Source organism: Chiroxiphia lanceolata, chromosome Z, assembly GCF_009829145.1.
Source record: "Chiroxiphia lanceolata isolate bChiLan1 chromosome Z, bChiLan1.pri, whole genome shotgun sequence".
In the NCBI taxonomy this organism is placed as follows: Eukaryota; Metazoa; Chordata; class Aves; order Passeriformes; family Pipridae; genus Chiroxiphia; species Chiroxiphia lanceolata.
Window position 1 is genome coordinate 51,030,871 of NC_045671.1, and position 26,628 is coordinate 51,057,498.

The following is a 26,628-nucleotide window of genomic DNA, read 5'->3' on the forward strand; positions in this document are numbered from 1 at the left end:
CTGATTGACTAAGAATTTGATGGGTTAAGCAGGGTCATAAGTGATGTATGTTGCACAGTTTGATTTCTCCATGATTTGGTCCTTCTCTAGGTCCTAAATTTGCATATTATTGATGATGACATTCCAGAGCTAAATGAGTATTTCCGTGTGACATTAGTCTCTGCAGTGTCTGGAGATGGAAAAATAGGTTCAACTCCTACCAGTGGAGCAAGTATAGATCCAGAAAAGGAAACTACTGACATCAGCATTAAAGCCAGTGACCACCCATATGGTAACAATGTCGAAGATGATACAGTCTTATTGCAGATTTATGTATAGTTCTAGCTCAAGAGGTAAAAATTTGCCTAGCCTAGCTAGTTGAGGAAGCAATGCCGAGTGTTCCGCTTTGTCTAATTTGAGATTAATTCATAATTTTTATACAAGACTGAAAACTGAGTTACTTATTCTTGAGAATATTAAAAAAAAGACATCAAAACTTCCCAGACCAAATGGTGATGATCCAAATAAAGATTGTATGTAGTTGATCTTATGCAAGTTTTTCTGAAATGAGTATTCCTTATGGAGAGAGACATTTCAGGGTGCTTAATATACCAATAACTACCTAATACTATGACATATTTGGTCTCTTTTGGGAAGAGCTGAGTTAATTTTTGTGATGTGGTTTTTTAAGACTGATATGGATATCAGTGAGAGAGGGAATGGTACAATGCACATCCCTGGAAATAGCGTGACTGGGTCCGAATAATTGTTTTTAAATTTCATAAATATTAAATATAAACATTATATATATTTTTGTTTCAACTTATTACCATAATTGAAATTTGGTAGGAGAAGCCATGTAAATTGTACTTTTTGTCTACCAGGTCTACTACAGTTCTCAGTGGGGCCACCTCCTGAGGCAGGTGATGAAATGATTTTACCAGCCTCTGCTGTGCCCCATGTTACTGTTAAAGAAGAAGCTGGATGCATCAGACTCTTGGTAGTTCGTGCACAAGGGCTTCTTGGAACAGTTCTTATGGAATACAAGACAGTGCCGCTTACAGCTTCCAGTCCTAGAGATTATCAGGTATGGCCATTGCACATGTGTGTAATTATTTAGGAATTTAATTAGAGCTGTTTGTCCTGGAGGTAGCATTCATTTTAAGTATTGTAGCTCAACTATGATTCTTTTCACAGAAACACTTTATTTTATATGGTGTTTTGATAAATGAATGTGTTGTACTCACTTTAAAAATGTGAGTCACTATGTGCCTTTGGCCTCCTTTCTGTACAGCATGTTGTGTTTCCTAGGAAAAGCCTCTGGTTTTGATTTTGATTTCCCTGTGAGAATTACCAATGCAGCAAGAATGGATACTTCCTGTTGTTGCTAAGGATATCAAACTTTATATGAGCATACAGGTGCATGTACAGGTGAAGATTCTATTTGTACATGTTCAGCAAAATAACCTGTATGTGTCTGTGTTTGCTTGTCTAACTGCTGTTCATGCAGAAAAATGTAGATGAATGCAGATGTTCATAATATGGTGAATGTAGATGACTTTTTCTTATAAAAAAGATTCAGTAGATATTTTCAAAGCTAAAGTGAAGAAAAGTAGACGTTTTGATAAAGACAAAAAGAATATAGGTTGTATTTCTTTTTTCATTTGGGTAAAAACATTTAACTTGAACAAAAATGTGAAGAGCTTTCATATTGCAGGCTGTTTTGGGCACGCTGGAATTTCAGCCAGGAGAAAGATACAAGTACATTACTGTTAACATCACTGATAATTCTATTCCTGAACTAGAAAAAACTTTTAAAGTGGAGCTATTGAACCCAGAGGGAGGAGGTAAGGCACATATGTCAATCCATTAGTTGTATTTACCTCATCTCTACTCATCCATAAAAATCTAACTTTGTGTGCTGTTTCCATGTTATTTCCAAGCACAAACACCTCCACATCTCCCAGAGAGCTGTAATTTTTTTTTAGGAAAGAGCTGTTCTTCAGGTATTTTGTTAGTCGTTGCTGTAAATCACCAGATCTCAAACAGAGTGTATTATTACCATGCATTAGATCATTCAAAGCCAATTGACTGCCTTTTGAATTACATAATTTCATGGTTGGTATTTATGCCTTACAGAATTTATTTCCATTGCAAAAGATTTTTAAGGGAGATTACAAAGCTGATTGGAGGAAAAGAAGTGATTTAAAACACTGACAACCATAAAGTGACTTTTTAACTGATATTATTTTTCTAAGCAATTCAAATTGTGTGATGCCTTCTGGAAAGTTAGATCATACTAACTTGAATGTGGTGCCATGTGGCACTATTGTGCTGTGTAGGGATTCTTTTGAAAAAAACTTCAGCTCTTTCATGCTTATCATGAGATATTTTGGTCAAGTAGTTGGTTTGTTAAATGAACTTTTTCTCTTTGAATTTTTTTTTTTTGTTCAGAAAACTTACAGCTAACTTTTGTAATTTACTAGGCAGATACCCTCTGGACACAAACCCACTTTTTGGTCTTGCCAACACCATTGCAACCACAAAACTTAGGGTAAAGGCTTCATTAGTTAAGCTGCTGGTTTTTTTCAATTTCCTGACATATTTTTGATTTGTAAGAAAATACTAGAATAAGAGAGTTGGACAGGCTTTAGCCACTGCTCCCCCGGTCCCACCTTCCCCTCTCCCCCTTTCTGATTTCTCCATTACAGACCTTATTTAGGAGTGAGAAAAAAGGGACACAGAAGGAAATTTAAAAAAAAAAAAAGAGAAAAGAGAGTTGTATGTGTTTTCTTTCCTTCTGACCTCCCACTGCTGTTTCCAATTTCATAAATTAAATAAGAGGTAGCATATTCAATACTTTTTCTGGCTTTTATCCAAAATTCTGTATACTTTCTTGTCCAGAAATAATACTTGCCTAGAATACTTCCCTCTCTTTTTCTGTTGTCCAGAAATGTTTAATTACTTTAAATTACTTTCTACTTTCTCTTTATTTATAAATATATATATGTGTATATATCTATGTGTCTGTCACCTTAAAGTTGCTGAGCTCTTTAGAAATGATGGAAGTGGTAGTGGTGATGGGAACATGGATTTCTTCCTTTCAACTGTCCCTCAACATGGTAAGCATTTTCAATTAATCCTATTTTTTATTTATAATTGTAATATCCATCATAAATTACTATGCTGTTACAACTTGTCATAGCGTTTCTTTATGTGCAGTTAGAGCTAATTAGTTTAGGTTTATCGTAAAGTTTTGTCAAAAAAATTCTTTTTGATTTTAATTTAGGTGTAATTTCAGTAGCAGTCAGTGTTTATTGTAAAGCAGAGAAGAACAGGTTCTGTATCATCAAAAATACGTTGTTGTAGAACACAGTATAGTAATTCCCGAAGTTCAGTTTGCAAAATTAAAGTAGAAAATTGTCAAATTTTCTGGGGAGCAAAAAGCAAAGGCACTTTTTAAATTAAACGTAATTTTAAAATTACCTGATTGAATTCCTTGATGCATTCTCTATATTACTTTGATCCCTACCTGGCAAAAATACTCTTACAGAAAAGTAAGTTGTGTTAGCTATTTTAAAGAAATAGTTCAATTGTTTTTCATTTTTCCTCTTTAATTTCTTCAAGTTTCTATTTATGTCATGACATACAGAAAACAAAGATAATTTAAGATTGAAAAAAAAACTAGATGAAGAAATAACATAAAATCTGTGGGAGCACCCTCTACCTATAGGACTTCAAATTAAATCCTACAGAGCTGAAAATGTTATATGAACACCCATTATGTAAATTGAGTAATTTATTCCCCTGTGACAGCCTGATTTTAAACTGTAAATACGAAGTATTTTAGTTTGAATTTGATGATAAGCCTGTGGTTTAGCCATTTTTTAGCACTTCCTGTTTGTTTGGTTGTACCAAGGCTTTTATTTCTCTCTGAGCAGCAAGTTATCTCAGCCAAGACAATATTTGTAGTAGTAGGATTTATATGACTTGTTTGGGGTTTTTTTCTTTGTTTTTCATTCCAGATTATGTTAGGATGAGACCTGCATTCATCTCATCTTTCTGCTTACACTGTGGTTTACTGTATAGCTCCCCACCATCCTAAATTCTCCTCCATTTTTGTTCATTCAACCTGTAATTTTATTTCTATCCTTCTCTTAAAATAGTAATTTTTTTGTTGCATAGTTCCAGGACTTCATTACTGGAAGTCAGTTACTTTTCCATATGGAGAGTTATCATGCATTTATTTCTTTAGCTGTTTTCTTTCATGTAAGAAAATATGCTAGGAAAAAATAACCCTTTTGGGAAATTGCACTTAACAGCTAGCTTGGGAATTGCATCCTACATCCTTGTGACTATTGAGGCTTCTGATGATGCTCATGGTGTATTTGAGTTCAGTGCCGAGTCCCTCTCGGTGAATGGAACTGAGCCCGAAGATGGAGAAAGCAATGTTGTGCTGCAGGTTAGAAAGCTTTCAGTCTCATACTGTGGTACAGTACTCTTCTGTCTGTTGTTACTGGTGTTCTGTAATATTTTTGTCATAAGTCTGTGAGGTTTGTAACAACTTTGTTATACACATCTGTTTTTCCAGTTCATGCGGAGTTTGCTAAGACATACCGTTCAGCTTAAAGCTAAAATAGTAATAATATCTACACATTTAAAATTTTACAATTGAATTGCTACTGTCTTAAAATAACAGTGTTGATGATAAAAAAAATGTAGCAAAGCTGAGATAATAAAAGCTTCAGGTTTTTAAAACACAGATTTATCTTCAACTCATCTTGTTATTGTCTTTGCTTATTGTATTTTGCACTTTTGTATTTTTCTTTCTCAAAGTATGAAAATATGCAGATCTTTATATTCTTCTCTTAGGTTGTGAGAACTCACGGGGCCTTATCAGAGGTGGTGTTGCATTGGATCATAGCCTGTGATCTTATTGGAGACCTGATCTCTACGGATGGGAATGTAACATTTGATGTTGGCCAAGTGAGAGCAAATATTACAGTACACGTTTCTCCTGATGAAGTTCCTGAACTGGATAAGGTGTTTTCAGTTTTGATCATCAATGTCTCCAGTGGTCGTCTTGGAAATCATACTAATGCAACATTAACTATTTTAGCTAATGATGATCCATATGGAGTCTTCATCTTTTCTGAGCAAAACAGACCAATAAAAGTTGAAGAAGAAACAAAAAATATCTCTCTGACAATAATAAGGCGTGGAGGCCTCCTCGGTACAGTGATGGTGATGTACAGAACTATTGGCAATGATGAAAAGTCACTTTTTCTACCGGCTGGTGTTGTCAGAGCAATAGAAGGAAAAGACTATATACCCATTAGAGGTTATGTTGTCTTCGCAACCAATGAAAGTGAGGCCACAATATCCTTGCCTATTTTGGATGATGATGACCCTGAGAGGTCAGAATCTGTTTTTGTGGAGTTAAGCAGTATTGTTTTGGTCAAGAAAGCGCAGGATCGGACAAGTAAGTGTCTTACATAAAACCTGCAATTTATATTTAAAGGTTAGTTTTTAATATTTAACAGGATAAATGTTGAATGTAGCAAGTTAGATGAGGAACTCTTTACCTCTGCCAAACTCTGTATGGTTAAGATATCTGAGAGTTACCTGACTTGTGCCCTGTTAGCATTTATTTCCTTTGGCACAGTATTTTATTACAATTGGATGAGCATTTCTTTGTCCCTTTTGCATTGTCTTATCCAAGGTCTTTCAGGCCAAGTGTGTTACAATACTTTTTTGTGCTGCTCATCTAGTGTTGTTTCTGTAAAGTTCAATATTAGGAAGTAACTAAGCTAGTGTTGCTTATTGAAACACAAAAAAATCTTATAAAAAAAAGTGGTGTAGAATTACAGACGTGCTACTTTTTTGGTATAGACAACTTTTACTTCATCTCCCATTCAGATGAATTTGGGTAAATTACAGCCTGATTCATGCTTCAAAACTTCTTGGCATATTTAATTGCTCCCCTTGCCCCCAGATTAATCTTAATATTAAGAGAAATTTCAAATATAATTCCACTTGGAGTTGCACTCTTATTTACACTTCATCATAGCAAGAGTAAAAATGGAATTCTTCTGAACTATATTGAGCTTACTCTTGGCCTTATGGACAAATAAATAAAAAAATAAATTCGTAGTACCTCATCTTTAAAAAAAAAATTATGGTTTATATGCTCCAGAGCATGTAGAATAATGTTATAAAAAATGGTATCTTTCTGCCAGAATGTAATTCAAACACCAAAAATATGTTGATGTAGTTATACTTTATCCAATTCTAGAAAAGAAAATTTTGGTGAAGACTGGTGACAACTAACCACTAAACTCACATGTGTGTCTGTGGACTCTATAACCATGGATAACAAGGATAGCAGGCACCCCCTCACTAGGTTTTCTTTATATTTCAGTTATAAATTCTCCTCGACTTGGATCAGTGGGTGAGACAATAGCTCATGTAATTATCAATGCCAATGATGATGCTTTTGGAACACTTCAGCTTTCAGCTCCAACTGTGCGAGTTGCTGAAAATTATGTTGGACCAATCATTAACGTGACCAGAACTGGGGGAATATTTTCAGATGTTTCTGTGAAATTTAAAGCTATGCCAATAACTGCAACAGCTGGTAAGAAAGCAAAATATCAGGAGTATGCAATCTGTGTTAAAGTTGAAAGAACAGTCAAAGCAAACAACTGTGTATTGAATGCTCTTATTATATAACAAATATGAAAAATTAAGTAGTAAGACATTGACTGACTCTGATTAGCAAATATAATTCCAAACCCTACATGAATGTTCATGCATTGGCTTTTAGAAAACTCTGAGACATCATCACTGGAGAATCTAAAAGACAAATTAAAAAAAAAAAAAGACTTAAAAAAAAATACTGTAGTATTTAGCTACTGTAGTATAAACTACTATTTAGCCCTGTGTACATATTTAAACCCACTATGCATTTTTTAGGTGAGCTTACGGGGGAGAAAATGAGAGCTAGGGATGCAGATGTAAAACAAATGGGAATGCAGATAAACAAATGGAAGGTAGACTTCTCCAGTTGGTCCCAGCTGTAGAAAAGGTACATAAAGAAAGGAGAAAACTTAGGAAGACTGCAGAGTTAAAATTACTTAGACAGTTATAAATCAAATGCACTGTATTTTAGTTATGTCCAAAATTGAATAGGCAGGCGATGCATGCTCTGAGAACTGGCGTTTTTGTTTTTATGTAACAGATGATTATAAATTTATGTCAAAGAATGCTTTCTATTAGTTTCTGAAGCGGAACTGTGATCTTGTGTATCGCAGTTGTTCATCTAGACAGTCTTAGAGAGAAATTTGTTGTTCATCTAGACAGTCTTAGAGACGTTGACACACAAAATGGGCCCTTTACTGAAATCTACTTTGACAAAGATGCTTCTGTTCACTTTTATCTCTTGGAAAGCCAGAGAGCAATTATATATCAAAGACAGAAACATCTTGGTAGTGTGACGTTGTTAACAAGAGACAATAATGGACCTTTTGTAACTACCTCTTGGTCTAACAGTGCAAACTCTGTTTTGGTCAAACCAAGTTTTATTTTCATCTATCCAGGTATCTAAAAGGCAATGGGAAATTAAAAGAAAAAAAACAAAACCAAAAAAGACATGTGTTGTCTGGGTCTAAAAATAAAGAAAAAAAATCATAAAAACACAGGGAAATGCATGTATAAGGAAAAAGAGAAAATGGGTATTACTGATGATGTTCACTACACTGAACCATAATGCATTGATATTATGTGTTTTTTACTGTTTTGGGTTTTTTCATCTACAAATCTAGGCGAGGACTACAGTGTAGCCTCATCAGATGTTGTCTTACTAGAAGGGGAAACAAGTAAAGCTGTGCCAATTTATATAATCAATGATATCTATCCTGAAGTTGAGGAATCATTTTATGTTCAGCTGCTGAACCAAACAACAGGAGGAGCCTTGCTTGGATCTTTGACGAGGGCAGTCATAACTATTGAGGCTTCTGATGACCCATTTGGATCCTTTGGTAAATGAGTGCATATTTTCTTTCTTCTGTTAACATTTTTACTGTGGGTTTGTGGTTGAGCTGTTAATGGGTAATTGAATAAAAACATTTGGAAGGGGAAGTCTGGATGAAGACAGTAAAGGAAAAGATAGGATAAACTGAATTAAAACATGTAATTAAGAAGTAATGGTGCTTTAGTATGACAAAAAAAGTATTATTTTGTCAGTTGATATGGCAAGATTTTGGAATCTTCTAATGGAGATAAAGGGATTTTAGTGTACTTTTCTTATTTTTTATGTATTCAAAGTGTTACATTTCTCTGATATGTTTAAGCCAAAATCTGCATTCTAATACCTGCTGCTTAAATACTTTGATATCTTTGTTTTACTAAATAAGCAGCTAAAATAAATTTCAAAAATGCTGGAAAAAAACTGAAATTGAAAAGTATGAAGAGAAATTAAATTACATTCTCTTATTTTCTGTCAAGTACTTTGGTTTTACTTCTACCTGTTGTTAATAAAAAGAACTGCGTATACTTTCCAAAATAAGTTTCATTACACAGGTTTTGAGAAGAGTTTTGGTGATGTCAAAAATTTAATCATTACTGTAGTAATCTCTCTTTTTTGTTTGTTGTTTGGTGTATAGTATATTTTTCTCTGCCTTTTCCTTTGGCTCAGTCTTTTCTCCCTTCAGTACTCTACTTAGTTCTTGTTCTAGTAGAAGGAAAAAATAAATAATTCCAGGTGGCTAATTAATTAACTTAATTCCTAAAAGCTAAAAGTTTAATACAAGGAAGACTTTGAGTACATTAGGAGTAGCATTGCCAGCAGGTTGAGGGAGGTGATCCTGCGCTTCTACTCAGCCCTACTGAGATCACATCTGGAGTGCTCTGTGCAGCTCTGGGCTCATCAATCCAAGTGAGACATGGAGCTCCTAGAGCAATCCAGCAGAGGGCTATAGAAGTGATTAAAGGACTGGAACATCTCTTACGAGGAAAGGCTGAGATTTGAATTGAGAGAGAACTTGTCAATGTCTATAAGTATCTGAAGGGAGGGTGTCAAGAGGGTGGAGCCAGCCTTTTCTTGGTGGAACCAGGCTCTTCCCAGTGGTGCCAAGCAACAGAACAAGAGACAATGGACAGAAGCTAATGCACAGGAAGTTCCACCTGAACATGAGGAAGAATTTCTTTACTGTGCAGTTGCCACACACTGGAACAGATTGCCCAGAGATGTTGTGGAGTTTCCCTCACTGGGGACATCCAAGAACTGTCTGGATGCAATACTGTGCCATGTACTCTAGGAGGACCCTGCTTGAGCAGGGATGTTGGACCAGATGACCCACTGTGGTCCTTTACAATCTGACCCAGTCTGTGATTGTGTGATTCTCTGACGTCTACTTAATATATTCCATGTTAAATTGTTTTGTTATATTTCTTCAGTAAGTGACATGAAAGCTCGTAAGGAGTGTCCTTGCTGGGAATAACTACGAAATTATATTCTAAGACCTTAGAACATTTCATGGTTAGACTCAAACAATTATTGTGTTGGAACAGACTTTTTGGATGAAGGCTTAGTTTTCATGATAATTTTCTCTGCAGATGAAAATATGACTATTGAAAGTTTGCTTTTAAATTTAAACCTGATTAAAAGTGATTTACCTGTGCAAGTAAATGCAATCAAGTGAAATAAAACCAAGTACTTAAGGAACTGATATATTTACTTTCAATTTCATTGTTAATGCACTCACATCTCTCTGTGGCATACTTCAGTTTTTCAGAATACCAAATTCACTGTGGAGGAGCCTGAATTTGGATCAGTAACCCTAAATCTGCCAATAATCCGCAATGCTGGGACACTGGGTAATGTTACTGTTCATTGGGCTGCTACCATTAATGGCCATCCTGCTTGTGAGGACTTGCAGTTTGCCAAGGGTAATATTACTTTTACCCCTGGGGAAGCCATTCAGATGTTGCTGTTGGAAATCTTGGCTGATGATGTTCCAGAATTAGAGGAAGTAAGTAAAGCATTCTGTCTTTCTTGAATAGTATTAGAGCTTTAACTTGTTTAAGAAATGTGTGCAAATCAAAACAAGGAATATTCTTGCAAGAAGCTCAGATTTTACTTTGCTTGTGATTATTTTTAGAAATAGCAAAAACTGCTCAGCTGCATTATTTGTTTTTCTTTTTTTTCTTTTTGAGATTGTCCATGTAGAATTAACTCAGGCCTCCAATGGTGGTGCTATCGGATTAGATAGCATGGCAAATATTGTGATTCCTGCCAATGATAATCCTTATGGCACAGTTTTCTTTCATCAATCCTCATATCGAATTCAGGAGCCACTAGAAAGAAATTTGCTTGCAAATATAACAGTCAGGAGAAGGTTTGTATAATGGGTACTGGTTTTGTATCTCTTATTTTTTTCTTATTTTTCCCAGTTTTTATCTTTTGGTATAATTTCAAATGTCATGCTCTTATATAAGTGTTTGCAGCAATTTCTTGATCTGCCAGCTCAATTAATTTTTATGTCACATACATGGATTTTGAACTAGATGTCTGCTTATTGGAAATCTGCATAAAGTATTTAAATGTAATACACATTTGTAGTGTAAACTCAGTGTACACAGTTTACCTGAAGTTTCATTTTGCCTGTTTAATCATCAAACCATTTAAAGCTGCAAAGCAGCCTGTTCCTGTGATGTCAATTGGAGGACAAAGGGCATCAACCTTTGTGTGGTGGAACACAAGAAAAGGGGAACAGGTTTTTTGCATGTGATGTGTCCCGAGGACACCTAGGAGGAATGATGACAATGGGACAGCACAGGCTTTTTCTTCTTTGCCAATCCTAAGAAGACTAAGTTAATTCCTTGAAACAAATGTTTGCAAACATGCACTTTTAATTGACTGCTACTCAAGCTATAATTAATCAAACTTACTCTCCAAAAAAAATGTTATTTACCAGTTATTCTGCTACTAGCTTCGAGGGAATCCACTTTAATTTAACTTTTCAGCAATTCAGAAAGGGTCCATTGGTTTTGTTCACTTTTATTCTTAACGAGCAATATACAGAACATTAGACATGCTTCACCAGCTAATATAACATTTTTATTTTAATGTCTTTTAGTGGGGGAAGGTTTGGTCAGCTGCAGATATTTTACAGCACTTCTGAGACTGATGTCTTAGCTCTTGCCATTGAGCAAGGTGCGGATATCCTGGCCTATTATGAGTCTCCTGTACAAGGAATTCCTGACCAGCCATCCAAGACCAGAGTGAACGTGTCAGCAGCAAGCGACCCACTGTATGCCTGTGCAACTCAGTGCCTAAAAGAACAAGCATGTTCAGCCTTTATATTTTCCAGTGCCTCTGAGATTCCTCTCTGCCTTTGGCTGACAGCAGAGATCAGCTCATTAACTAACACATCAGGATTATGGACCTACAAGAAAAACATCAGCAGTGTATCCACTCTGTTTAGCACACAGGCCATTGCTGGTAGTGATTATGAATCTGTCATAAGACAATGGGCCATCATGCAGGAAGGGGAAGAGTTTGCAAACCTCACAGTTACCATACTCCCTGACAGCCTGCCAGAGCTGGATGAAAAATTCACTATATCTCTTTTGAAAGTTCAACTAATGAACACCTCAACCAGCTTAAAAAATCAACCAACTGTAGGACAGCCAAATACTTCCACTGTTATCATAATGATGAACGGGGATGCCTTTGGAGTGTTTAAGATCTACAGTGTAAGCCCCAATGCATCAGAGAAAGGTCTGTATATTGAAGTAGAAGAACGCCCTCAGACCGAGGTGCAGCTAATGATACACAGGACAGAAGGCAGCCTGGGACAGGTGACAGTGGAATGGCGTGTTGTTGGTGGAACTGCTACCCCAGACTTGGATTTTGTGGGTGTTGGTGAGATTCTGGTGTTTGCTGAAGGTGAGGCAAGGTTTTGCACTAGCTTCTGTTGTATCAAATCAAAGAAAACCAGAAAGAATCTAACAAACACACACACAAATTAAAAGGGAAAGAAGATGAAAAGTATAAATATTTAAGTATTTTAAAAGAAATATTGCAGTGTGTATTATAGACATTACATTTTTACTAAATAAATAAGGAATAATATCGCTGGAAGTAGTTCTTATATCAGGGATAATGAAAATGAGAATCGGACCTTACTGGTCTTTTGGCAATCTTCAGTCAGCACAGTATTACTTTTTAATGATACATCTTTTTTGATTCCAATATTATGTTGATTTTGTAACATAATGTAACAGGATATTTAAAAAAGCTGCAAAGAGGATAAACAATTCTGTGGCAGGCATTACTTAAGCACCATGCAACATGACCAATGTATTTTAAATTTTTAAAGTCTGAGATGATTGAACAGTTGTTTAGAAAACAATTGACAGGAGTATAGTAAAGATTCTAGTGTGCATTTAGCTTGCTAAATCATCTGAACTCAAATGAGGGGTTGCCAAGAGTGATTCTGAAGCTGACATGTAATTGCATTAGTGTTTATAAGTTCAGTAAATCTATTTTCAAAATTCTTTGAAAGACAATATAGCAAAAAATATACATATCTTGTAAACTTATATAGTCATGAGAATGGGTTATGTAGACACACTGAGTAATAGGATTGTGTTGCAAATTATAAAGGATTATATGTATGATATGTAATCATACATATGTATGATTATGCATAAATATATAATTGATTGTGTTTCCTGTTTACATTACCATTCTTTGATATTCCACAAGACAGGTAACTAACACAGTAACAGCCCACTTTAGTGCATTCTCTGGTCCAGTAAATGTATTCAAATTGAATATACATACATGTGGATAACATTCATCAGAGAATTTATGCACTTGGTAGTTTTTTTTACAAGCATTATATTCCCCTTTTCTAATTTAAATATGAAATCCAGAGAACTTATAAAGCAAATAAAGAATTCTGTGCATTCATAAATTATGCCTACATTGTTAATTTCTACGTAGTATATTTAATAATTTGTTAATTGCATTGCCTAATATACCTTTTCATCAGTAATCAAATAAATCTTCATAATGACATTCAGTAACTTCTAGACAGGTAAATAAATATTTTCCATATCCTTTCTTATACTATTTGAATATTTACCAGTAGATGTAAATCTTTTTAAAAGATGATTTTCGTGTGAACACATAAGTATGCATATGTTCTTCTTCTTGTAGGTGAAACAAAAAAGATGGTCACACTGACCATTTTAGATGATCCAGAGCCAGAGGATAATGAAAGCATCATTATCAGCCTGGTCCATACTGAAGGAGGAAGTAGGATTCTTCCCAGTTTCGACACTGTCACACTGATTATCCTGGCAAGTGACAACGTGGCAGGAATCATTAGCTTCCAGACAGCTGGAAGGTCTGTTATTGGTTGTGAAGGTGGGTCCTGTGTGTTGACCACACTCTGTTTTAGCATGAACTTCCATCTCTGTGTTTTCTGTTGATAATGACTCAGGGATTGTATCACTGTTCAGAGCATGCCAGCAAGCAGAGAATAACCACATATTTGGCATACATTTCTTTGGATTTTTAGCTCTTGCAAGCATTACACTTAAATGAAATCTATGAAAAGGATGAATACACCGTTTCCAAAACCATTTTATGTATCATCATCTGTTCTTTCCTGTTTTTCTGAAGATTAGGCTTTGCTTCTATTGGTATAGCATTTCTAAGCTCCTTTTAACATTTCTTGTCTTATTCATTTATACTGTATTCCAGAAATTTCCGTCCTACATACCAATTAGTAGTCTGAAGCAAATATCATCTATCACTGATTTAATATTAAATCATCTAGAAAATATTCCCACAGAAAGATTAGGATCAAATCTTCTATCTTTCTGACTCAATAACCCACTGTTTTAAAATTTCTCTTTATGTTTTTTTATGGTATCTCATGTAGCAGTGTGGCAATCTTGATGTCATGGCTTTTGAGAAAGAACAATATTAATTGGATATCTAGTGTCTACTAGTGCTTTGAGAGAGCATGTTGCATATTTGACCTAAGGCTTTGTACAGTTCTGCGTAGGGTAGTAGTAGTACTCAAAGTGATTGCTTTCACCAGCCTTTGCTGGAATCTCAGTGTATTGAAGTCTCACATTTTTCTAGCTTGTAAACTGATGGGCAGGGAAACTAAACAAAACAGAAATTTGCTGTCCAGGAATGTGTGCATTGTATTTTCTGTTGGAAGAAAAATTCTGTCTCAAGAGAACATGGTCTGGTTTTTTTCCTGAAATGAAAAGATGTGTCTTAGTTTAAGGCTAATGCTGGGATGGAGACTCTAGTGAATGGCCACCCTTTCACCAATACAGAAAGACAAAATGTGAGGAGATATAAACAAAAAATAACAATTTATTGACAAGAACTATAGCAACAAACAGAACAGTTCAAACCAACAACAGAGATCACCTCTAGTCTGCCCACTGCCTGTCCGACTGAAAACATGGTCGAAGATGGAGAGAGTTCTGGTTCCTTCCAGGCAGCATCTTTCCCCCAGCCCCTACCAAAAATGTTGGAAAAAAGGAATAAAATACAAAACCTACTTAAACCATGACACCATAGCATTTTAGGTTTTATTTAGATATGGTTTGTGTTAAGTCTCTGCTAGTCTGTGCCCGTTTTTTATTCCTCCACATTAGTGGTCCTGATTTGCCTCCCAAGCCAGATGCAGTCTGGCAGGATAAGAGCCACTGTTAACGAGCACAAGGAATTACGAAAAACCATCTCATTCCCAAAGGTTACAATGACCTGGGATACTTTCAACTGGTTAAATATTATTCATAGCATGCTAGAAAATGCTGGCTATTTGAAGCTGAAGTGCTGTAGTGCGGAAATTACTTGATTTCTTCAACTTGTGGAAAAATAGTGCATTGCATTATAGCAACAAAGAACAACCAAACTAGTTACCTAAGGCCCTTATATAATTTCAGTGCTTTTCTTAATTTTTGGTAACAATCTTTTTTGTTATGAAAGCAAAAGTTAACAGACATAAATTCAAATATTGTTACCTTTTATATTTATTATTGAAAGTTTCTGTCAAGCAAATCAGTATTCTTTTCAAGCTGTGCATATTTTTATCACCTTACTGAGGGCAATGGTAGCATTTTAGTACAGGCAGAGCTTGCAACAGATGTGTGGTTATGACTCTATTAGGTGAAAACACAGTGCAGTAGCTTGAAATGGGGAACAAGAGGAGGATTGATGGATATCTCCTCCTTCTTCATTGATAAATGCATATATCTAAAGAAATATTTTAAATGGTGGAATATTAAAAAACTTAAAATAGTGAGGTTAACTTAATAACACTCAATCTTCAAAATCTGATTAGTACTTGTATTATTATTTCTTACTGGATAGGAATAGCAAAGATTTTGGTAAATCTGACCGAGAAACATGGGTGAGTAAATGACTGCCTGTGGAAAAAATACTGTAATTACTTATAGATGCACATTGTCATTTGATACTGATTATTCCAGAAATTATAATAAATTATTATACAATATACATTACAAATTATGAAACATTAATTTTTTGCTTTTAAATACTTTAAAATTGTGGATTTTTTTTTCTAGATGTTTTCTAACACTGATAACATTTTTAAGTTCAAACTCACATAAATGGAACTTGCAGGTAATTACAAGCATTTTTCTGATTGCACCGTATAAAGTCAAAAGACACTGCAGACGTTAGGAACATGTATATTCCTTGCCAGTTAGTTGTAGTAGAAAACTCTGTTATAGCTGAGTATATAGCATTTACTCTGTTACGTAGTTCACAGACCAATACTGCTCTTCTTTTTGTGCGTGTTTTGATGGCACTTACTCATCTGTACCAGGTTCCTTATATTTTGGTAGCTCTTTCCAAGGGTGAACCAAAAACAGACAGTTTTTTCCAAGAGTGAACTAAAACCAGAGAAACCCAGGAAGAAAGAGTTTAGGTTTGTGGGATTTTTGTTTCAGTGTTAAAAATGAATGTGTTATATAACTACTGTGAAGCTCACTGTTAAAAATATTAAGGTCTTTCAGAAAAAAATATTTTAACTCTTATGCATGTTTTTGACTTCTCATTTTAATAGTTGAATTGTAGGAGAGGAAACTCAAAGTATTATATCTTATAATTTGTTCCTAGGAGAACAACTACAATTTCATATTGTACGAACTGCCCCAGGACTGGGAAATGTTACTGTTGAGTGGAAGATAGTTGGACATAATGTAAAACAAAATTTTGAAAACTATTCTGGAATACTCTTTTTTCCTGAGGTAAGTCCATAAGCAAATCTAGTGGCTACAAGAGAATATTGTAATTTGAAGTGAGCTGAGGAAACAAGTGTGCTTTTTTAGCAGTCTTTTTTTCTTTATGTGGTTATTTACATATTTACTCCTTTACTCCAGGAGTTCTAAACTCCAGAGAGTTTATAGTTTTAGATACTTTAAGTTTACATTTCTTAAAAGTATTTTTCAAAATACATATGATACTGTGATATCACTTGTACTCTATAAACTAATGACTAACCATTTTATCAACAAAATAAATAGGGGACATTGAATACAACATTGTATGTTCACTTGCTGGATGACTATATTCCTGAAGAAAAAGAAGAATACCGCATCATCCTGTACAACATCAAAACAGAAGGTAATGCACAACTACAGCCTGCTATATCATAAAATTGCCATTTAGTAATGTAATATTTTCCTATGTATTAATCAATTTTGGAAGCATAGGACTAAGCATACTGCAAATGTTGTAAACTGTGCAAATTTTGTTCACATTTTATTGAAACATCCTTGAAACTTCTTTGTATATGCGTGTATATATATATATAAATCCCACAGTGTCTTTGCATTTTTCCTTAACTGACTGTTTAATTTAGTGCTTATTTGCTTCCCTTTAACTGAATATAAACTTGAGCATTCTAATACGTTCTGGATACAGGTGCCATGAAATAAGTGGATATTTTTATCTTTGAAAACAATCTTTTCATGTTAAGCTGTCTTTCTAATCTGTCTCTGAATTCCACGACGTCAACATATTTTATTCTTCCATTCAGATTATAACGAGAAAAGCATGAAACTGCATCCCTTCTGAAATACCCTTTGTTAAACTGGAATTCATATCTAAAAACCAAACTAACGTGACATAGGTTGTGTTGCTGCTAGGTGCCTTGCCAACTTGCATTAATAATTTGTTTACTGTAGTAATCCTTCAGGATAAGTATCAATTAATGTAACTGTTCATCAAGGCAAGACTGTTAGTAATTTCTTAATGGAATGACAGAGAAGTTGAATATAATTTTAACTTGTGGAATGAATACCTAGGAAAACTTTCTCTTTCGTTTTACAATAGAATTAATTTAGGAAAGTTGATATTTAGCACTGGTCCTTTTTCTCATTTCTTAATACAGTTTTGTAACTCTATACTTAGTATGCATACAATTCTTGTGATTGAATATTCTTTTATTTGTTATAGAATGTAATTATGTATGCATTCCATGAAGTTTACCATCTGTAAACTTCAGTCAGCAGTCGTGTTTGGCTTGATGTCGTTTGCACTGTTACTAGCTGTCATTTGGATGTAATAGTAGCAGTAATATAAGACAAAACTTTAGTTGCATAATGCTGTATTAATTGTAGTCCATTGATTCTTTTGCAGGAGTTTCTTCTTCAGGTGCTGCCATTTTGGATAGTCAGGGATATGAAGCTGTTCTGACAGTAGAAGCTAGTGATGAACCACATGGAGTACTGAATTTTGCTTCTCCATCCAGGGTAGTTTTACTTCCAGAGGAAAACAAAACAGTTCAGCTTTTTATTAACAGAGAATTTGGATCTCTAGGTTTGTATAACAACTCTAAGAGAAGTTAAGTTTTGTTTTTGAAATTATTAGAAAAATGAAAGCTATGACAGGGAAGCTGGAAATTTAGAAAATCTTGGATACAGTTGATATTTTCAGAACTTCTAGGCCCTTAGTGCAGGCTAGGAAACTAAGTTTTAGCTAAAACTGGAGCCTTAGCCCTCAATTTCACAGCAAGGGGTCTGTTGTGGCATATAACACAGCTAATTGGCTGTTAGGATTGTATCTTTATGTCTGACAAATCTGTCTTGAAGTGTGGCTCCATCCAGAAGAAATAAAAAGCATGAGAAAAGGAGCTTGAATGAAATTATCATTCCCACATCTTTGCCTCTAAACTTGCAGAAGTTGACAGTTTAGGAATGTCCCATTCCTAGGAATGTTGCATTCATACCACTGAATTCGCTTCTCCTCTGAGAATTCTGTATTCTTTTTTAATTCAATTTTTCCTTTTAAAATCAAATTGAGTGGTACTAACTTCCAGAATTCAGTGATGTGCTGTGTGCAGAAATATTTACTTGTATTAGTTGCTTGAGGATTTTAAGTTACATTAGGAGATAATGTGTAATCATTTTCTAATTACATTTTTAGACTATATTTAGACATCTTTGGTAATCTCTCCTAGTTTCTGTTATCTGTTTTGAAGTGAAGTGACCAGTTAAAACAAATGTTCAAGATCTGGACATGCCACAGATTTGTAGAGGCATTTTAATGGCATTTCTATGTTTTTCCATTTCTTTTTTAATATCAATCAATATCTAAATTAACTTTCAAACACTACTCAGGAAACTAATACTTTATTCTAAATATGTCTAGTAAATGTACAATCTCTTAATTAAAGTTTGTCATTTATTTGTTAATACTAGGATTCTTCTATACCTTTTGTTATATTTCATAAAGACTAGCTTTGAATTTCATCTGTCACTTTATCTCCAGGATCACTTTCTTTAAAACTTACTCTGACAGATTAGTGAGATGTGGCTTTTTTATTAAAAAAAATAAATTATGTCTAACTTTTCCCCTTAGTAAAATTTATCAGTGTGCCCCCTAGTTTTTATCCTTTACTGGAGTCTTTGTCAGTCTTTTCGGGAAGGAAACTGGATTTAGCACTGCCTTTAGAGCCTTTCTTAGATACCAGTTGTTCCTGAAACGTTCTACTTCCCTTGGCACCGAACCTGATATTAATAATACATTGGAAGTAGCAGGTAGTACTTCAGTAATGTAATATTTTCAGTCCCCAGCGCCTCAAATGCCTGAATACATTTGGTCCTAATGCTTTCCAAGTCCTGTGTTGTTGGACAAATCATCAAAGGCTGGACTGAAAGCATGTTAAAAGCAATAACAAAATTCTATTGGCTCCAGATTACTCTTTTAATCCTTCTGGTTTGCAGTTAGGCCTTTCATTTTGTCAAGGAGCATTTGATTTCTTTTCTTTGTCTGTTCTGGTAAGCATTATGTAAGAATTGAGAACAGCTGGTTTTTTTTGGTCATATTTTAAACAGGTGCTATCAATGTTACATATGCCACAGTTCCAGGATTGGTCACCTTAAGTAATCAGACAGAGGGGACCTTGGCTGAACCAGGAGCTGATTATGTAGCTGTTTCTGACTCACTGATTTTGGAAGAAGGAGAAACATCAGCTGTCATAAGTGTTACTATTCTAGAGGTAAATTCTATACTCTCTTACTCTGTACACAGAAAAGAGAAAATTGTGGAACCTGAAGCTTGCAACCTATGTATTACTTGAAGCTATAGATTTTATTGTAATTTAGAAAGCCTGTGTCTTAATGGTAATTTCACATAAGGATAAATAATAACAGAGAACAGTACTACCTATAGTTAAATGAAATTAAACTCTCTCATTAAGACTTTATTATCTGATATTCAGACCAGTGTAATTCATTGCTTGCTACAGGCTGTTACCTTATCAATGGTTGGAATTTATGCCTTTAAAATTGGGCAGAAATTTATTCACATGTCTAGTTCAGTGTCAACACAGTTGTTTCCATGAAATAAAATGTCTTACTTCATAATTCATTCAAGATAATACATTTTATATGAAAGTGTTGCAGGAAAATGTTGCCATAATGTAAGAGACTTCTAGTGTGTTGCTTTTTGGCAACTTCTGTTACAGTTTCTTAGAGAAAATGAAAAGATGATGTGCTGGATTTGTGTTTTGTAGGATGATGTGCCAGAAGTGCAAGAATTCTTCTTGGTTAATTTGACTTCAGTGGAACTTATTATGAACCATTCAACTTCTTCCCTACCTAGGCTGGGTAAAACAACTTATGCAGAATTATATTTAACTTTATTTTTATATCAGTTGCAATCATATTATATTACTCTGGCATATTCTCATTATTCCACTTTACTTGCCAACTATGCTAATATGTGACCAGGTACTCTGCAAGAAACATTGTAGAATATCAAATACGATCATTATTACATGACTTCTTACTTTTTAAAACCCTGTAAAAACTATAAGGCAATTTTCACAGAGGAGTTAGTTAATAATTAGCAGGTGGAGAGCACAGTTATCTCAGAAGTTTCATTAGCAGTCAGTTAATGTGATTTTAATTTCCAAGAACAAAATGGAAACAAATACGTCTAAAAAAATTCCTTCATGTGATTCCTGTGCTGACTCTTTCAAAAGCAGCTTTTTATTGCTCTTTATCAGATTTACTTTTAGGAGTTATATTCTATGATTTTTCTCCTCTTCCAGTAAACTTATTGTTTGCTTAATTCGATTCTCATTCTGCTTCTGAATTAGGTAGCAGAGCTACCATTGGCTTTAAAGGCAGTTGGGTTATCCTGTGGTACTAGAGGCTAATTATGCTGATTATTTCTAACATCTTCTATGACTCTTTTCCCTTTTCCTTTGCATGCGTGTTGAAGTGACAGAGTTAACTCGTTACAGACTGAAAGGTAATTTGCAAGACTGATTGATGGTTTGTAGACACTGAGCTATGACTAGTCAAACCTAAAATTTAAAACATGAAAAGGGTAACATTAAAGTACCAAGGATTTTCTAAACTAAATTGTTCTGTACTTAGGATGATCAGATAATAGTTTTAATCCATAAGGCAAAAACTTGTCCTTATTATAAAATGTCACAATGAATTCTGTTATCAGACTATTTTCTTATCTTGTTTTCTCTGTTGATATATTTTCTTTGTCATAATTGAGGATTATCAATTATCATAATTGAGGATTTAGCTCCTTGTTGATGCAAGGCATTTGTTTAGGACATACAGCAGTGCCATACCCCACAGAAAATATTTAATGTAAGTCTAGGTGTCTAATATTAAAAAATGGGTGTCTTGCACATGATACTGGCATGTGCAATCAATTCTACACATCTGGAATGTATTGTATACATTGTTCCTGTCACGGCCATGTGGATGCAGTATGTGGTGTAGGTCTGGGGTGTCTGTGATGTACAGTTAAACACATGGAACTTAAGTGACCACTGTTTCTGATATGAGGCTTCACAGATATGGAGCAGAAACAGTAAACATAAAGACAACTATGTCTTCACCATGCTTCTCTTGCTCCCATCTTCTAGAAAAGGTGGAAGAAAAGGCCTGACTCTTAATACAAAAGTGAAGGAATTAAGAAGTGGGAAAATGTTCAACACTGGGGAATGATGAAAGAAAAACAAATAAACTTATTGGATAGAAGAAGGACTCTAAGCTAGAGTAGAGTGGCAGGGGGGCATCAGGGAAAGGGAAGCATGCCAACCATGAAAGAAGAGGTCTGATGTTGAAAGTGAAGTATTACAGATCTTGGGTGAACTGATCGGACTATAACACAACAAGGGAAAACACAGGTTAGGAGTGAAGATGAAGGGTCTATATTCACTGGCACTCTTTATGGATATCTAAACTTCAGTAACATTTCTGATATGTAGAGGTGTTGAAGGTGTTGATGATGTTCATCATTACCTCATAGTGTGAGGTTTGAATTTGTGGCAGTGACCTTTTATTTAGTTTTATGTGATTTAATAGAGATCTTTCAAATGGATCTAAAAATAATATATTTACTGCAGATCCAGTGGAGTCAATTTGTTTTGTAGAAATCGTCGTTCTTTCTTCATTTCTTTTTAAGGCTTATTAAAAGTAAATTGATGTAAATTGAGGTAATCATGTGATGCTGTTTGAACAAATAAAGGTATTATGATCTCAGAAAATTCAGGTTCTGACTGTCGCGTCCTGGTCCCTGAAAGTGGTGGACATTACTGGCATCTAGAAATTTTTCAGTATTTTCACAGGGCAATACATGCAATCGTCTTTCAGGGTTACCGTGAAGATACATATGTTTTTATAAAGTAATAGAATGTTACAGTGCATAAACTGCCTATAAGGAAATTAATAATTCTATATTTGTAGCAGAATCTGAAGTGTGTGTCATTAAGGTTTATGATCAGGCACTGAGACATGAACAGGAGATGAAATACTGGATCATTTATTATTCTTTCTTACTCATTTTCCCTTCTGTACTCAGAATGGCACAATCTGCAGAACGTTAAATGTCATCATAATAAAAACACATAATGAAGATGAAATGAGATTCCTTGACAAATCTTGCTTTTGGCATTTTCTAATTTTTCTGTGCTGTGGGTTTTTTTTCTAAATTTTCTTTAGTCTTCTTTTTCTATGCATTATCAAATGTAACAGTTGTAATTCAAGGCACTGTCTTGCAGTTCTAATAGTAAGGTAGTAAAAATAGATTTTCTTTAAGGCTTTTCAAATTATCTTCCCCATGACCTTTTTCTCCTCCATATTTTAGAAACGGAAAACTATGTATTTCTTGTGCAAAAATAGTAGAGAAATAAAGAAATTCTTCTGTTATGCTTGAAAATAATGAAAATGGACTTCATTGTTCTTCATATTTGTCCTTCTGTTTTCCATTTTAGATGTGGAAGGTTTAACTTCACAAATTATTATTGATGCTAATGATGGAGTAAGCGGAGTAGTTGAATGGGAAAGTACCAAGTAAGTCTTGTCTCTTTGAAGAACTCTCTGTGTCAGTTAATGATTGGAGTTGCCCAGTAATTTTAATTTTCAGTTAACAGTAGAACTTCTATTAACAATAGGGTCCCATATTTGAGATGGCAACACATCATTCAGTTCAGTAGAACTGGAAAGTATAAGATAATTCCCATGCTGGAAACTAGCATTTACATTATGTTTACTCAGAAATCTTATGCTACCGTGTAGTTATTTTCGCTGCTGTCCTTTTGTATTGTGAATTTCCATCACTCCTGCAGCCTCCATCCTTTGCTCCAGCCTCTGCATCCATGTAGGCATACACACTGGCATCTCCCAGACCTTTTTTATCTGATTTCCAGGAGCTAGGAAGGCATCCGTGACCATAGACAGGCTTAATCTGCCACTAGTAAGCAAGAAAAAAAGGACAACATCCTATAGGATTTTTGCATAATTCCATTTACATGAGAAACAAAGACAAAAATGTTGCATTCGGCGTTGGTGGTGATGCTGCTACTATAATGGTGCCTTCTACTTATAAAGCAGAGAGGATGATTTGAAGTGAAAATATAACAATTATCTACCATTTTATTCAGAACAACGTGCTCAGTGAGCATTGTCTTGGTTTTCATTTTAGTTTTGAAGTTAATGAATCTCACGGGGATCTGACAATAATGGCATACCGAAACAAAGGATCTTATGGGAATGTGTCTGTATTTTTTTATGCCCAAAATTTGGAGGCACAGCTGGGTTTGGATTTTAATGTGACCTCAAGGGTAAGAATTCTGAATCTAGTAATTTTCATTCCTTCAACTTCCTCAAAAGAATGTCCTCGTGTTTATTCTGCAGAATGATCGCTAGTACAGCTAGATTTTTCAGCATGTTTCAGTTGCTTTGATCATCTGAATAGAATGAGATAGAATTAGTCATCTTATTTTACTTTCTTTTTTAGTATTGAAGCATTTTTAAATATAAGACACGTTGTAAACTTTCAAACATCTATTTCAAATACAATTTCCTTAGACAAGAGCATATAAGATTCCATGTAAGTTTTAATACTTTTTACAACAGAACTCTCAAAGTGAATTGCTCTTGCTTGTCCTCATTCTGCAGTATGCTGAACTATTTTGCTTCTATTTCAGTCAATTTCTAAGGGACATAGAAAGTACAGCTCTTCTTGCCTCCTCTTTCCTTCCTAGCTAAGACAATTCTGCTTTGCCTTAGTTTAAAATTTCTCTGTATATTAACAGCTGTTGAGTGTTCAATGCTTTCTGTGCTTCAATGCTAGACTCTTTTTTTTGCTGATGGAGAAAGGAATAAGTCTGTTGTTGTTACGATTTTTGATGATGATATTCCTGAAGGTGTTGAAAAGTTCCAGTTAATTCTAACAAATCCCTCTCTGGGCCTGGAATTAGGGAAGAACACAACAGGTAAAACTTAGTTTTGATGTTCTCCTTCTTCAGAATTGTCATGTTAGTGACAGTGATTTTAATTTTGTTCTTCTGAATATTTCAGAAAACACCATAGCCCTGCTGTGGTAGATTATTAGTCTCTTTTGGAAAATTCTTAAACATCCCTGTGAAATGTGTAAAATTAACAAAATAATATGTAAAATAAGGAATCAAAAAGTGCAGAAGTGAACTTTTTAATAAGGCAGTCTGGATTCTTCCTTTCTAGAAATCTTTCTAGATAAAGCAAAATACTTACATGCTCTCTTCAAGTAATATCAACATTATACACTAAAGGAAGAGTGGATTCATGTATATATGTATTTATTTGTATATGTGTACAATTATATTTTACTATATTAATTAAAGAATATTTCCATCATTTATTTCTCAAAAGCCACAGTTACTATATTTGCCAATGATGATGGACATGGAGTTTTGTCGTTCAATAACAGTGATCACTTCTACCTAAGAGAGCAAACAGCTCTCCATCTGATGGAAAGCATTGCAGTATTAAATATTGTTAGAGAACCTCCTCAGGGGATATTTGGAACTGTGACTGTTCAGTATCTTGTAAGTGAAATTAATTCTTCAGAGCCATCAGTGGATTTGACCCCTTCTCAGGGATACATTGTGCTGGAAGAGGGAGTCAGATTCAAGGTAATATGATAGTTATTACCAAAGAAGTGAAGAAAGTTTTTTCAAAATTTTTGGAAGGCTTTCAGAAATGTCCATGTTTTTTTCATGTACAAATTTTTTCTGATGTTTTCCTTCATTCCTGGAGCTAACTGAGTCATGGGAGTGCATAAAAATTGAAGGTGCTTTGTTGTAGATATTGTACTCTTTGTAATAGTTCAGGTAAAATGAAAAAATATAAAGGGTATATAATATTCATATATGCATAGGGCCACTTATTTGTATGTATTTAGTATGTAGCTGAAACACAAACTTTGACATGAAGTCATAATTTACAAGTCTAAATAGTTAAAGTGGGAGTAAAGCTCCTGTTCTGTTATGTGGCCTGAGCTGAACAAAGTATGCTGCAGCAATGGCGAAAGGTGAAGAGCTCTCAGAGTCATAGAAATTGAAAACTACTTATCTTTCCAGGAGTATTAGGCTCACTGCCTCTCTGCTGTCCCCACAAGAATGTCAGCTAGAAAATGAGCTAGCTTAAGTGTGTGAAATCCTGACTGCTCTGAAGTTTAATGATTGCTTTATTATATTTTATTTTATTTTATTTTATTTTATTTTATTTTATTTTATTTTATTTTATTTTATTTTATTTTATTTTTTCAGTGAAACTGGGGTCAGTAACAGGTTAGTGTATTACGATTAGTGGAGTAGAGTCTGAAACAAACCTTGCTGGAAATGGTTTTCAATTTCTTGACCTGAAGTGCGTTTGGAACCTCAGTGATGGCCAGTTTAGCAGATCTGTTCGAAGTGGCAAGTAAAAGATTTCTTAATACAGTCTCTAAATATGGTTCTTAGGATAGGAATAAAGAGAATGGAAAAATAATAATAAAAAAAAGGTGGTTATGCTTGTGTCAGTGTTGCAAGGTCAGCAGAGGGATGACTTTAGAACCTGAGCCTGAACTGTCCCTGCCTCACTCCGGTTTCAAGACCTGCTGTTGTGCTGTCCAGAGCTGTGCAGAGAATGAACAGAAAAAGCAGCAGGGTCTGAATAGTATGTCATGATTAGCTGTCAAGTCTCAGCAACTTTCTGTGCTTGTTTTCTTGTCAGACTCTGCATATTTCTGCAATCCTGGATGGAGAACCAGAAATGGATGAGTACTTTATTGTCACCCTGTTCAATCCAACTGGAGGAGCCAGACTAGGCACAAAAGTGCAAACTATGATTACGATTTTACAGAACCAGGCTCCACTGGGGCTTTTCAGCATCTACCCACTTACAAATAGGTACTTAATTTTTATTCTATCAAATAATATTATTGCTATACAGAAAAACAGAGAACCACTTAAAATGGACTATTCATCATTAGAAATGTTGATTTCTCTATGGATTTTTTTCATGAAATGGTACTTCATTAGTCCCTTAACATTCCACTAATAATAATAATCCATATCAAGAGTACCAAACCTTAGATCAGTGCCCAGGAAATCACACATTTTACAATTTAAGTTTTTTAAGCTTCTATGAGATACACTCTGACTCAGGGCTGTTTTTCAGAACCAAGTGGGCCATATTACCTGGACAAGCTTGAGGAGTGGGCCCATGGGAATCTCATGAGGTTTAACAGAAAACGTGCAAGATGCTACATGTGGGTTAGAGCAACCTGTGGCTTATTAATAC

The 26,628-nt window shown here is 34.8% G+C and overlaps 1 protein-coding gene across 1 annotated transcript in view; it reads left to right on the plus strand.

The window, feature by feature from the left end:
• ADGRV1 (adhesion G protein-coupled receptor V1) overlaps window positions 1-26,628 on the plus strand; it is a 266,178-nt gene that overhangs the window by 60,830 nt on the left and 178,720 nt on the right. Inside the window, exons 28-50 of the mRNA XM_032674825.1 lie at window positions 91-271; window positions 864-1,066; window positions 1,697-1,826; window positions 3,021-3,101; window positions 4,302-4,441; window positions 4,852-5,461; window positions 6,401-6,616; window positions 7,803-8,018; window positions 9,766-10,010; window positions 10,195-10,376; window positions 11,118-11,929; window positions 13,208-13,417; window positions 16,163-16,293; window positions 16,570-16,669; window positions 17,687-17,866; window positions 19,384-19,547; window positions 20,064-20,157; window positions 20,777-20,806; window positions 22,797-22,875; window positions 23,507-23,645; window positions 24,158-24,299; window positions 24,715-24,977; window positions 26,059-26,234. Of these exons, the coding sequence (XP_032530716.1) occupies window positions 91-271; window positions 864-1,066; window positions 1,697-1,826; window positions 3,021-3,101; window positions 4,302-4,441; window positions 4,852-5,461; window positions 6,401-6,616; window positions 7,803-8,018; window positions 9,766-10,010; window positions 10,195-10,376; window positions 11,118-11,929; window positions 13,208-13,417; window positions 16,163-16,293; window positions 16,570-16,669; window positions 17,687-17,866; window positions 19,384-19,547; window positions 20,064-20,157; window positions 20,777-20,806; window positions 22,797-22,875; window positions 23,507-23,645; window positions 24,158-24,299; window positions 24,715-24,977; window positions 26,059-26,234 (4,724 nt within the window). The remainder of the gene's footprint in view (window positions 1-90; window positions 272-863; window positions 1,067-1,696; window positions 1,827-3,020; window positions 3,102-4,301; window positions 4,442-4,851; window positions 5,462-6,400; window positions 6,617-7,802; window positions 8,019-9,765; window positions 10,011-10,194; window positions 10,377-11,117; window positions 11,930-13,207; window positions 13,418-16,162; window positions 16,294-16,569; window positions 16,670-17,686; window positions 17,867-19,383; window positions 19,548-20,063; window positions 20,158-20,776; window positions 20,807-22,796; window positions 22,876-23,506; window positions 23,646-24,157; window positions 24,300-24,714; window positions 24,978-26,058; window positions 26,235-26,628) is intronic.